We start from the raw sequence: 12,335 nt of genomic DNA, 5'->3' as shown, positions 1-12,335 counted from the left end.
TACTTAATTTGTTATTTTTTCCCGTTTCATTAGAAAACTGATATTTAAGTAAAAGATCTCTAATTTCTCAATTTTTATCTTCAAAGTTATTGAGCTAGTTCAAAATAGAAAATATAGCCATCATATAAATGAGCTTAACTTTCAAAGATGGAACAGCATGGAAGAAATATAAAAAGTAAGATTTTTTTTATATGGAATACTTTAAATATGATTTTGTTTACAAAGTTTTTAAACGGCTATATTTTTAATTAATGTTCAGCTATGTCTTATTCATAGTTTTTACTTTTTTTTTAAAATTGTCTTGATAGGTTAAAGAGACTTAGATGTAGTGATTCACTAGTATTAAAAGCTGACTGGTTACTGCTTAAAAGATTAGTCATGTAGAAAATGAAAAGTTGAATCAAACTCCTTTTTTTTTTTACTTTGTTTTTTCCACAGTAAAAAAAAAAATTAAGAAAACACTACTTTTTATTTAAAAGTATAAATTGGTTAATTTCCAACCATTTTGTTTTAAAAAGATAGTTGTTGTCCCTTTGAAACATTACAAATTCATGGTGAAGTAGAAAGACTAGTTATTATCAAATTAAACAGTAAAGTAACATGACATTTTGATTAATTGTAAGAAAGGTTTATTGTTTTCTAGTATAGTAATAAAACAGACTTTCATTTTTAACACAGAGAAGTATTAAAAAAATATATAATTTCTCAAAAATTGTAAATACCTACATTCTCTTTTTACAACAGAAATATGCATCACAAAACTATTACACTTCTTTACACTTTAAAAAATTAATTTATCTTTTTTAATACTGATATACATTTTTCAATTTTGCTTTTTATTACAACTATTATTACAAGACAAAACATACTCATACTTTTAATCTTTATTCATTAACTCATTCTGCTTATAAAAATCTTACAAAAAAAGTTTCTCAGAAGGTAGGAACATAAATACTATTAAATACTTGACTTTATTATTCTTTTATTTGCTTATTAATTAACATGATTTTAGAGTACAAAACCGAAAACCCTATTTTCATCTGACCTACCTCCTGCAACATCTGTTGAACTTCAATTGTCTTCTTTTCCTCTTCTCTTTCTTGATAAAGGTTTAGAAAAGGTAAATTATAAGAAATCACATGAATGTGACACTGATAATTAATTTTTAATTTCAATATGCTGATAACAGATTTATGAAACAAAGCATTTGAAAGCAGGCAGCAAATTTTCATTTTAATAGATGGTATATTTGGAGTTTACAATGTAAGTTATGTTGTTCTTTTATTCTCATATTATTGAATTTTTTTTAGAAGACCAAACCAAAAAGTCAGTTTTCATCTGGTCAGATTCCATCTGCATTTAATCCATTTCCTGAACCTTCTTGTCCACTTTCTGTAACTTCTTGTGTGCCTCACTTTGTGGGTGCTGGTTTTGAAAAGGTAACTATAAAGATCCCAAACTGAGCTGAACTTTACAACCTAGTTCGACATAGCATAGGCTGATAAAGGAATTTAAATACAATCAGTTTGACTGTGGCTAGCAGGTTTTTGTTATACTAGAAGCTCTATTTGCATTTTATCAAGTGCTTGAGTGTTTTTCTTTCACCTTCTTTATACATAATTTACTTTTAGAGTACCAAACCAAAAAGTCAGTTTCCATCTGGTCAGACTGTTTCTGCATTAAGTGCACTTCCTGTCTCTTCTTGTCTGCCTCACATTGTGGATGCTGGTTTTGAAAAGGTAACTATAAAGATCTCAAACTGAGCTGAACTTTACAACATAGCTTAAAATAGCACAGGCTGATAAAGGAATTTAAATACAATCAGTTTGACTGTGGCTAGCAGGTTTTTGTTATACTAGAAGCTCTATTTGCATTTTATCAAGTGCTTGAGTGTTTTTCTTTCACCTTCTTTATACATAATTTACTTTTAGAGTACCAAACCAAAAAGTCAGTTTCCATCTTGTCTTAATCCTGCTACTTCTGTCTTTTTTTATAAAATTGTATAGAATAGGTTATTTAAACATATATATTATTTTGTTGTTAGGAAATTTTCTCATGTAATTTTTTATTAAATATTTTTTAATTTTATCCAAGAGTGTTATTATCCAAGAGTTTATTTAGAAAACTAAATCTGAAACTCACTTTCTTACTGCACCACTTTCTGTACCCTTCTCTGCGCTCTCTTTTGAAGACATGATTTTTGAAAAAGGTAATGGTTTTGGCGAAATTTTTCAATATCATGTTTCTTTAAAGGCTACTTTACATGTGTCTGTAAATTTCTTGAGTTCATTTACTATTTATTGATCGTTTTTAACTTTAGGATGAAGATGAAATTGATTTTCTTAAGTTCTTAACTACTGATAACCAGGTAAAAAAAGACATTTTACTTAGGTAAAATCTTTAAAGAATGTTTAAAAAGTTTCTCAATTCTTTCATTTTTCTAGGAAAAAAGTGAATTTCCTTAAAAATCTTAATTGTTTTGTTAAATATTAATAAACAATAATTTTCTTAAGTATTTTAATTTTACTAGTTAAATTTACATAATATAATTGGATCATCAAATAAGGAACTTAAGTAATCTTTTATTAATTTATATTTAATAAATTTATTTAGCTTATTATATATTATAAAGACATATATTATAATTTTTTATTGATTATTTTAGATTTTATCTTTAATTTAAAACAGTTTTGAATGCCACTGATTCCTAATCAGATTAGTAATCAGGGCATTCAAAATTTGCTCATTAAACTTTTACATAAGATATCAGCAGTTAATAAGCATCATGAATAGGTTCTGGTTATAACCTGGTTGTAAATATTAACATAGCGAAAGTTAAACTTAAGCTATTGATCAGAAAAACTAACAGGTTAATGTAAACAAATAAAAAAAATCGGAAATGTGAGTTGTTGTTGTTTGTTATTTTTTCAATGAAGTAGTTTTTTTTAGGAACTTGCATCAACATCTCACTTTCCTACTGTCCAGCTTCCTGCAGTTTTCTCTCCACTTTCTTTTACAGATGTGGATTTTGAAAGGGTAATGTTTTACTAAGAAGTAAAAATGCTCAACACTAAGTTTTTTAAAAAACATATTTTTTAGCAAGAAAATGTTTCATGTTTGATGTTTTGTTGTATAGTGAAATCAGAAAATGATATTTAGTATTAGTAAAAAAGTATAAATATATGATTTTTATAAATTTTATACCCTAGTTAGCTTTTTAAATTTTACAGAAAATCTTATGTTGGAAATTTTTTCAGCACTTTTTAATTTACATTTTTTCATCTACTTTATAAACAGAACATTTATATGTACATTTTGATTCATGTTTGGGGTATTTTAGAAAGATTTTTAATTATTAATTATCAACATCCAAAACTTCTATAAACATATTTTTATGTCAGTTTTAAACTGTGTGGTTATGAAGTAAGGAATTGTGTTTAAGTATGATTATGATAATTTTGTTTATTCTTACATCGTGTGCCTTCTTACTGCGAATTTAACGTAATTTTTAGATCTTTAATCACTATTACATCTTTAAGTCATCCAGAACACTTGATGTTTCTGTTTATGTTTTTTTAAACACAAACTTTTTTTAAATAAAATAATTTTTTAAGTTAAAAGATAGTTGTAGATTTTATTTGTAAATCATTAAAAATACTTTAAAATGGCTGTAAAAATTTGAAATGGTTTCATTCTATCTGGATTTTCAGTGTTTGACATACTCAATTAGTGAAGAGTGTTAAACTTTATTTTAGTGAAAAGTTGTAATGCTATATAAAAATTTTATACCAGCATTGTTGGTCATCATTAGCTCTTTAACTTTTTAATTTTATCATTAGGATGGTTCAAAAGCAAAGCTGAAGAAGTATGAACAAATTTTTCTTTTTATCAATTTTTTTTAATCCAGTCTTGAACTTTTTTTCGTTGTTTTTTATATAGCGCATTTTCTACACAAGATCTATTTTCTCAGCATTATTCTTCAATTTATCATACTCTTTGATTGTACGTAGTCTATTTGATGACTTTTGTTACTGGGATTTAAAAAAATTGAAAAGAGTTGTTCTGCAATCAGAAAACCTGTAAAAATCACTGTTTTCTTTTTTTATGTTCTCATGAGTCAACAAAAAGGAACATTTTATCTACATTAAAGTTATCTATCATTATCAACATATTATTTTTCAGTAAAATATCAAGCTGCATTTACATCTTGATATTTAAATATTGGTATTGTGGCTAGATATCAAAATAAAGGCTAAATAAAAGCCTATTACCCATAATCACTTCATATGTATCTATAAGTAATATGTAGTTAAAATTTGCAACTGACGAACTTTAGCGACTAAATAAAATTTATTTAACTTTAATAAAAGTATATTTTTCGGTTTTTGTATTAGTTTGGAAAAGCGCAGAGCAGTAATATGCCCCGTGGAATCGTGTTCAAAAAAAGTTGTTAATCTTTTACGACATTTGCAAGGAAAACAACATCTGTGGTCAAAAGAAAGTGCTCAGAAGGCTTTATCTCTCTTTCATTTACGCAAAAGGTCAACTGAAGTACCTATTTTAATACAATGCCCTTTTCCTTCATGCATGTCTGTGGTGAAAAGGATTGATGACCATCTAAAAAAAGTTCATCTTTTAAAGACTTCCGATAAAGATTATAAAATACTTGTTAAAGCTGGAGTTAAATTTTCAGCAAATGATCTAGATCGAAACAGTTCGTTTTCTCCTAGAAAGTTAAAAAATAATAAAGTAATAGAAAACTCACCTTTGGCTACAAGAAATAGTTGATCAGAATGTGGGTAGTTGTAATAGTCCGGATATTACTGATTCTTGTTCTTCGGATATCAGTGAAGTGTCTAGTATTCCTGAGAGTGAGAATGAAAACGATGATCTCTTTATTCCCGAGGATTGTTTTTCTCTACCTCTCCATAAAAATATACAAATATTACTTCAGAATTTTAAAAAATACTTGGTCGGTCCAGACAATCTTCGAGAAGAAGACTCAGCAAACAGAACTGTCAGTGATGTTAGAAGATTTTTCCAACTAGTTGAATCTTACGAAGATATTTCTAAGATTTTCAATATTGAGAATGTCCGCGAAAGTTATATTGCTAAGCTTCAGGTTAAACAGCTGAAGTTAAAACTTCATACCTGGAGAAAAACCTATAACAGAGCTGACCGTCAAAATTTTTGGCTACGTCAAGAGCGCGACCATGAGTCATTGGTAACCCCAACTCAGGTTTCCATGTATTTTGAATCATTTAACGCTAAAGAAGCTCGTAAATTGTTTGAATTTTTTTAAATAAATCAACGGCCTGTAACTCAAGTTGAATATATAACTATAAGAGACCATTTATTGGTCGAAATTCAAGTCGGAAATGCACATCGTTCGGGCGTTTCGGCGAATATTTCTATAGAAGAATTTAAAAACCATAAAAGAGCTGAAGACGGCTTATATATCATTTCTGTTGAAAAACACAAAACCTTCAGTACTTATGGTCATGCTCACGTAACTTTTGAGGCTAAAACTTTTCAATGGTTAAACATTTTTATAACTAAAGTAAGATCTCAAATTACAAGCAACTTTAAAAACATTTTTTTATCATGGTCAGGACAGCCCTTGAGTTCCGGGGCCATTGGTAAACAACTAGGCTCACTCTGGAAGAAAGCTGGGATTTTTAAAGCTGATTCTGGCAAACGTAATGTCTGCGCAACCCTTTTTCGTAAAGGTGCGTCTACTGGTGTGCGGCAAGTCAAAGTTGGCGACTCGCAAGAAATTGCAGACCTTATGGCGCACTCTCTCTCTACGGCTGAAAAGCATTATTATACACGGCGGAAAATAAACACAGCTGCAAGTGCTAGTAAAGCAGTTAGATCCTATTTTCAAGGGGGAGAAGTTACTTTAACACCTACTAAAAGTATACAAACAAATTTGGTTGAAGATAGCGGTTTGAATCTTAAAAGAAAGAAATGGACGGCATCAGAAGAAGATCTTTTAAGAAATACGTTTGTCAAGGATAACCCCACAATGAGTGATGTTGTCGATAAAATGCCAACACTTGGTATTCAAGCAACACCAAAAAAGGTTTATGACAAATTGAGAACCATCTTACGATCTTCACCTGCTAAGGTCTGTAAACTTTTTAAATTTGTTAAACCAGAACTTTAACAAAATTACACCTGAAATAAATTTTATAACCTTAACTTGTCAAGAGAAGTTCCTTGCTTAAAACTTTCTTAAGATACAGTAACTTTTTTAAACTTTACTATAGACCAACGTTACACCAAAAAGACAAAAAATGTTCAATAAGCAAGACATATTACTCTTGCATTCTACTTGTGAAGATCTAATTAATGGTGGACCGTTAAATCATAGTCATAGTATTTAAATAGTCTGGAAACGCGGGCCGTTTTCTCATAACACTTAAGTTCCTTTCAATACTAGTGCTCAGACTACTTTAGAGTGCATCAAATTGTAAACATAGTACTTAGCTGCTACTTAATTTCATTTACTCTGTGATAAATATTGAAAATGCCAGGAGCCAATTGCGCTATATTTGGTTGTTCAGTATCAAGAAATCATGTTGGATTGTCTATATTTCGTATTCCAACAAAAGATGACGAATATAGTGCAAACTGGAGACAGAAGTTAATAAGTGTAATTACACATGACAGAGTGATTGACAAAGGATTAAAAGCTCAAATCGAAAAAAGAAATCTTTATATTTGTGAACGTCATTACACAAAGGATCAACTTCTTCGTCGTGAGTAAATTGGAGTATTTTATATATTCAATATATCTGCTGCTTCAAGAAATTGGTTTGTATATGCCATATAATTATAATATATGGAAGCATTTCATTGACTGTATAATTAGATGGATGACTTCAGATATAATACGTTATCTTCAAAATATATTTATTTGAAATGTTAGCTAATAGAGCCTAATAAACTTTATATTTTATATAAAGTTTACTTAGCTGGATTAGTTGACAAATATTATATCAGTATTAACATTGTGTTGGTATCTATACTGGAAACAAGAAAATTCAGGTACATTTTTATAATTTTAGATGATTTAAAAACTACACTTATTCCTGGATCAATACCAAAAATAAATTTACCACAAAAAAGTTTTTCTATTTCAAGGTAAAATAAAATTATTTTGAAAAATAATAAAGAATATATATATATATATATATATATATATATATATATATATATATATATATATATATATATATATATATGAAAATAGTTTTTTGTTTATACTGTTGTATAATTGCAAATAAACTACTTGAATTGATAATTTTATTTTAGCACAACTTCTCGTAAATCTGCAGAAATCATAGTTGATAAGAAATCCAATTTAAATACTCAACCAAACTCAATCCAGGAATGTTACAAACCAATGGAAGAATTTACTAAGCGTATAGTACATCTTAATCTTCCTTCTGGTTGGAATATAAATAATAATATTTCTCACGTTCATATTTTTGAAAAAGATGAAATTCATGCAGTTACAAAAACAGACATTTATTGATGCTTCTTTAACATTTATACTTCGCATTTATGCCTGGCGTTTACCATCAACCCATGAAGTTTATAAAAGTTATGACAGTTCAATGAAAAATATCACTTTGTCAAACTTGATCAAAGTTATTTCAAGTTATAGTATTTGTCTAGGAGTCTCACTCGATGAAGCAAAAAAGTCTGCCATCAAACATTGTGTCCCTAAAATATATAATCAAACAGAATTTAACTTTCATGGTACTTATCAAACTGAGTATTTCAGATCAAGTACATGTTCAGTTTTGAGCAAACTGAAATGTTGTGATAACTGTATTATAAATGAAAAAACTTTAATTTCTAAGTCTTCCAAATCATCAAAAAGAAAGCACAGTGTAGCGAAAAAGCCTGCTAAACTTAATGCACCAATATCATTGACTTCTCCAGATCGCCTAAAGTTAACAATTCAAAACTATAGAATTGAAAATAAGGAGTTGAAAGAAAAAATCATTGATTTACAAAATTCAATTTCAAAATCTGCCCTGACTATCAGTTCAAGTTTAAGTGATGATTTAATATCAATTATGTCAAATGCAGATCAAAACAAAATCTCACCTTTTATGAAGCTATTTTGGGAGGAGCAGCAAAAATATTTGAGGTTATCTCCAACTAATGTAAGATATCATCCTATAATAATTCGATACTGTCTTTCACTGGCATCAAAGTCTGCTGCAATGTATGATGATATACGTTACAATGAGAAATCAGGAACAGGTTTTCTTGTCCTTCCAAGTCGTCGTCGCTTACGTGATTATAAAAATTACATTAAACCTAAACGTGGATTCAATAAGGAAATAATTGATGAATTAAAAGAAAAAACCAAAGATTTTTCGGAGCAAGAAAAATTTATTGTCATTCTAATGGATGAAATGAAAATTCAGGAAAACTTAGTTTGGGACAAGCACACTGGGGAGATTGTGGGTTATGTTGATCTTGGTGATGCTGATGTTAACATAGCAACTTTGCCAAAAGTAGATGATTTTGCTACCCATGTTTTAGTATTTCTTGTTCGTAGTATTGTCAATCCTTTTAAATTTAGTTTAGCTAACTTTGCAACAACTGGAGCCACCGCTTGTCAAATTTTTCCATTGCTTTGGAAAGCAATTGGAATTTGTGAATTAAATTCCTTAAAAGTTATTGCTGTAACTTGTGATGGAGCTTCTGCAAATCGCAAGTTGTTTAAAATGCATTTTACCATGACACGTAATGATGATATGAATCCGCATGTTGATGTCACATATAGAACCCTTAACTATTTTAGTTCAGAAAAACGATTTATTTATTTTATATCTGACCCACCACATTTAATTAAGACAGTTCGTAACTGTTTATCTAACTCAAAAAATGCAGAAGGAACAAGATATATGTGGAATGGTGGTATGTTCATATTGTGGAATCATATTGCTGATATATTTTATGAGGACAGAGAATGTGGCTTACATATTTTGCCTAAACTCACTTTTGAACATATAAAATTGACGCCATATTCAATAATGAATGTTAAACTTGCTGCTCAAGTGCTAAGTTCTACTGTATCAAAAGTTTTATTACATTACGGACCACCTGAAGCTGAAGGCACTGCTAAGTTTTGTGCCTTAATGGATAGCTTCTTTGATATAATGAATATAAGAAGTTTAAATGGTCATAAATTTGATCTAAAACCAAATCTAGCTCCATTCTCATCATTAAATGATGATAGGTTTTTTTGGTTACAAAGTGTTTTTTTGCAATACTTTAAAGATTGGTTAAAATCTATTGAAGAGCATCCTGGAGATATTTCAAAAATTTCAAAATCAAAGATGTTCATTGCCCATCAAACATATGAAGGTTTGAAGATTACAGTTCATTCAATTATAGAATCTGTTCAGTTTTTACTGCAGCAAAATGTAAAATATGTTTTAACTGAACGCTTTTGTCAGGATCCAATTGAAAATTATTTTGGACGCCAACGATCACTTGGATCACGAAAAGATAATCCATCTGTTAATGACTTTGGTTACAATGATAACATGATAAGAAATCAGAAAGTATTTCTTCCTGTAACTGGAAATGTAATTAGCTATACAGATAATACGAGTGATAGTATTAAATCGTGTTAAAAAAAAATTTAAACCAAGTAAAAACTGTATTAAACATAAGATAATATTTTTTGATGAGTTCAATTATTAATATTTTTCACTTAAAATTTAACATATATAGATTTCGACTTATTTTCTTTTTTAAAAATGTAGTACACTATTTTTAAAATATTTTTTGGTATAAATGTATTGGTCAAAAATAATCAATTTTAAAGATCTGTCTATATCAAAATTTATCTTACAATTTAAAAAAATGGTAACACTATAAAGTATTAGATGTGTTATTGTTAATTTAAAATTGAAAAAACAATTATATTAATTTTGTTATTGATATTGTATATATCAAAGTTGATTTATACAATATCAATATGAAATATATCATAAACTTATACATCATAAAAGTAAGTCATTAAGTATTCATTTTACTACTTCAGGAGTAGTTAGTAATATGCTATTAATATTTTTAAAAGATATGTGGCTATGAAAATAGCCGTTTTCATAAGTCCAAGTCATGCCAAGTCTTTAATGTCCTTGTTCCAAAGTTGAGACTTTTTTTTTAATTGCTTTTCTTAATGCATTTGATTTTGTTTGACTTTTAGAAATCTTGAAAGCTTGCAACTTATCTTTCACATAGGGAAATGTACGAACACGTATATACAGAGTTAGAAGATCTTCTAATAAATTAAGTGCTATTTCTTTTTGAACTTTTTCAGTTGAACTATGTATAATTTTTGAAAAGTTAACAAGCACAAAAGAGTCTTTAATTAACGTATCAACTATTTCTTTGCAATTGATAGTATGAGATGACTTTTTTGCCATAGAAATAAAATGGTACTCTGCAGTAGTAAAGATACAAATAACCTCTTTACTTACTTTCCATAAACCACCCCTATCATGCAAATTAACATGTTTATGCTCTGGCAAAGAAATTGTTTCTCCTGTACATTTACCAGCAAGCAAAAATGATAAACACTGTTTATGATACAAACTAGACATGTTAGAACTAAATCTAATTCTACGATAAAAGGTACCAAAAACATAACCACTAAGATAAGCGATAATAGATTTTTCTTTTTCAGTAAACTGATAAGATTCATGTTTAAATGTTAAAACATCATTATTAAAGGAGACGCCAGTCAGATGAGCCAAGACAAGATTAGCAACTTCAAAACTTAAAAGAAGAGTGCAGTTTTGGCTAAGATTTTTAAAAGGACTTGGTGCTTCAGAAAATATTTTGTAGAAAGCTGGGTAAAAATTTTCAGCATTTCCATCAAATGATTCAATAATACTTTTTATTAAAGAATAAGCTGTATTGACCTCTATACATGTCAATTTAAAATTTTTAAATTCAGTTCTTATTTTAGTAGGGTAGCATTCATCTATGGCAAGCTTTTCTGCACTCTGAATCAAGTAATTTTGAAAGCAATTAGAATGAAGAATAAGCTCTGCTATTTTTTTCTCTTTACTAAACTGTTTATCAATAAGCTTGTCCTTGTGCTTGGCATTGAGGTGACGAGTTAAACCACCTTGTGATAAACATCTTTTTTCGCAATATAAACACAAAAATACACGCTCTTCATTTGCGTTAGGAATATTTCCAACAGCTAACTCAACAGTTGAACTAAAATTAGGATCAGTCTCCAACAAATCTTCATTAATAGCAGCTAAAACAGCATCAAATTCATCTAAATTATTAGAAACTGCGGCAGAAAAAGTCATTTTAAAATTATTTGATGCACTCTCAGTCCGGTCACCCTTAAATGTTCAAGTTATTGAACGAAATCCATAGAAGACGACCCGCGTTTCCAGACTATTTAAATACTATGACTATGGTTAAATCAAGATCGAATTGAGGATTTCGTAAAAAGTCCCTTTTTATTTACGAAATATAACTGGCAACAATTAAGAACCAGAATAGTTTATGAACGAAAAAAGAGAACTCTCACCATGAAAGTTAGTTTCTTTTGTAATTTTTTTATTTTTTTGTATTAATTAATGTTAACATTAATTTTTTATACATTCTGCATGCCATATTGATTTATAAAATTCTTTCAGAAAGAGTCAAATGAAAATTGTGAATTGAGAAATGTATCTGAGCCTGTGGAACATCAATACAAAAAGCACCTTTTAACTTTTATACTTTGAAAGGTGCAAGCAAAGAAAATATTTGTTGTTTAGTGCATGTTTCGTTAGTTTTTTTTGTTTTTGTTATTCCTGATGTTAATTTTCTAAATACCGTGGTGTGACGTAACAAAGTCTCATGCTATAAGAAAGTCCTTACATAACAAATGATAAGTTTTGTATTTTATAAAATAAGTATTTACTTATGAAAAGCAATTAGCGAACTAAAAACAAAAAGCAATTTTCATTCATTTTCAACTATTTTTTATATCAGTACTCTGTGAAACTTTATTTTCAGAGGAAGCTTGTTTTTATATAGTTATTCTACCAGCATATTTTGTCTTTACATAATTTATTACACAATATATATTTCAACCTGTATTAATATATGTATTATATTCAATATATATAGCAATACATTCAAATATATATAGTAGAATAATATATGTATAGATTTTTATCGCGCTAAATTATATATATTTTACTATGTACACTTTTTAGTTGCTATTTAATACAATATATGTAATAATTATATTAGATTTTTAGCAAATATATATTTTAATCTCC

The 12,335-nt window shown here is 28.4% G+C and overlaps 2 protein-coding genes, 1 long non-coding RNA gene and 1 pseudogene across 3 annotated transcripts; 3 read left to right on the top strand and 1 right to left on the bottom strand.

Annotated features, from left to right (window-relative positions):
* Positions 1-48: 48 nt before the first annotated feature.
* Positions 49-2,188, top strand: LOC149885108 (uncharacterized). The gene is made up of 3 exons (XR_016454628.1): positions 49-175; positions 1,632-1,739; positions 2,122-2,188. It is a non-coding gene; the product is annotated as an uncharacterized LOC149885108 (long non-coding RNA).
* A 5-nt stretch (positions 2,189-2,193) lies between these two features.
* LOC149885107 (uncharacterized) lies at positions 2,194-6,079 on the top strand (the record flags this gene model as incomplete). The annotated part of the gene is made up of 7 exons (XM_090094626.1): positions 2,194-2,271; positions 2,321-2,368; positions 2,950-3,036; positions 3,840-3,865; positions 4,395-4,783; positions 4,983-5,224; positions 5,312-6,079. Coding segments are annotated over exons 1-7 (1,638 nt in total), but the record flags the coding sequence as incomplete, so codon positions are not given.
* Positions 6,080-6,410: 331 nt separating this feature from the next.
* On the top strand, positions 6,411-9,775 carry LOC149885106 (uncharacterized; annotated as a pseudogene).
* Positions 9,776-10,000: 225 nt separating this feature from the next.
* Positions 10,001-11,587, bottom strand: LOC149885105 (uncharacterized). Its single transcript, XM_090094625.1, has 2 exons — positions 10,241-11,587; positions 10,001-10,032 (listed from the first exon to the last, which is right to left on the bottom strand). The coding sequence occupies exons 1-2, from the start codon at positions 11,364-11,366 to the stop codon at positions 10,001-10,003; spliced, it is 1,158 nt and encodes a 385-aa protein (XP_089950751.1). The 5' UTR covers positions 11,367-11,587.
* Positions 11,588-12,335: the final 748 nt, after the last annotated feature.

The sequence above is a fragment of the Hydra viridissima genome, unplaced genomic scaffold, assembly GCF_058129835.1.
Source record: "Hydra viridissima isolate aposymbiotic clone 2 unplaced genomic scaffold, HvirCarnegie_v1 scaffold_8, whole genome shotgun sequence".
Classification (NCBI taxonomy): domain Eukaryota; kingdom Metazoa; phylum Cnidaria; class Hydrozoa; order Anthoathecata; family Hydridae; genus Hydra; species Hydra viridissima.
Note: the sequence above shows the minus strand (reverse complement) of the source record. Positions and strands in the feature narration are given on the sequence as shown.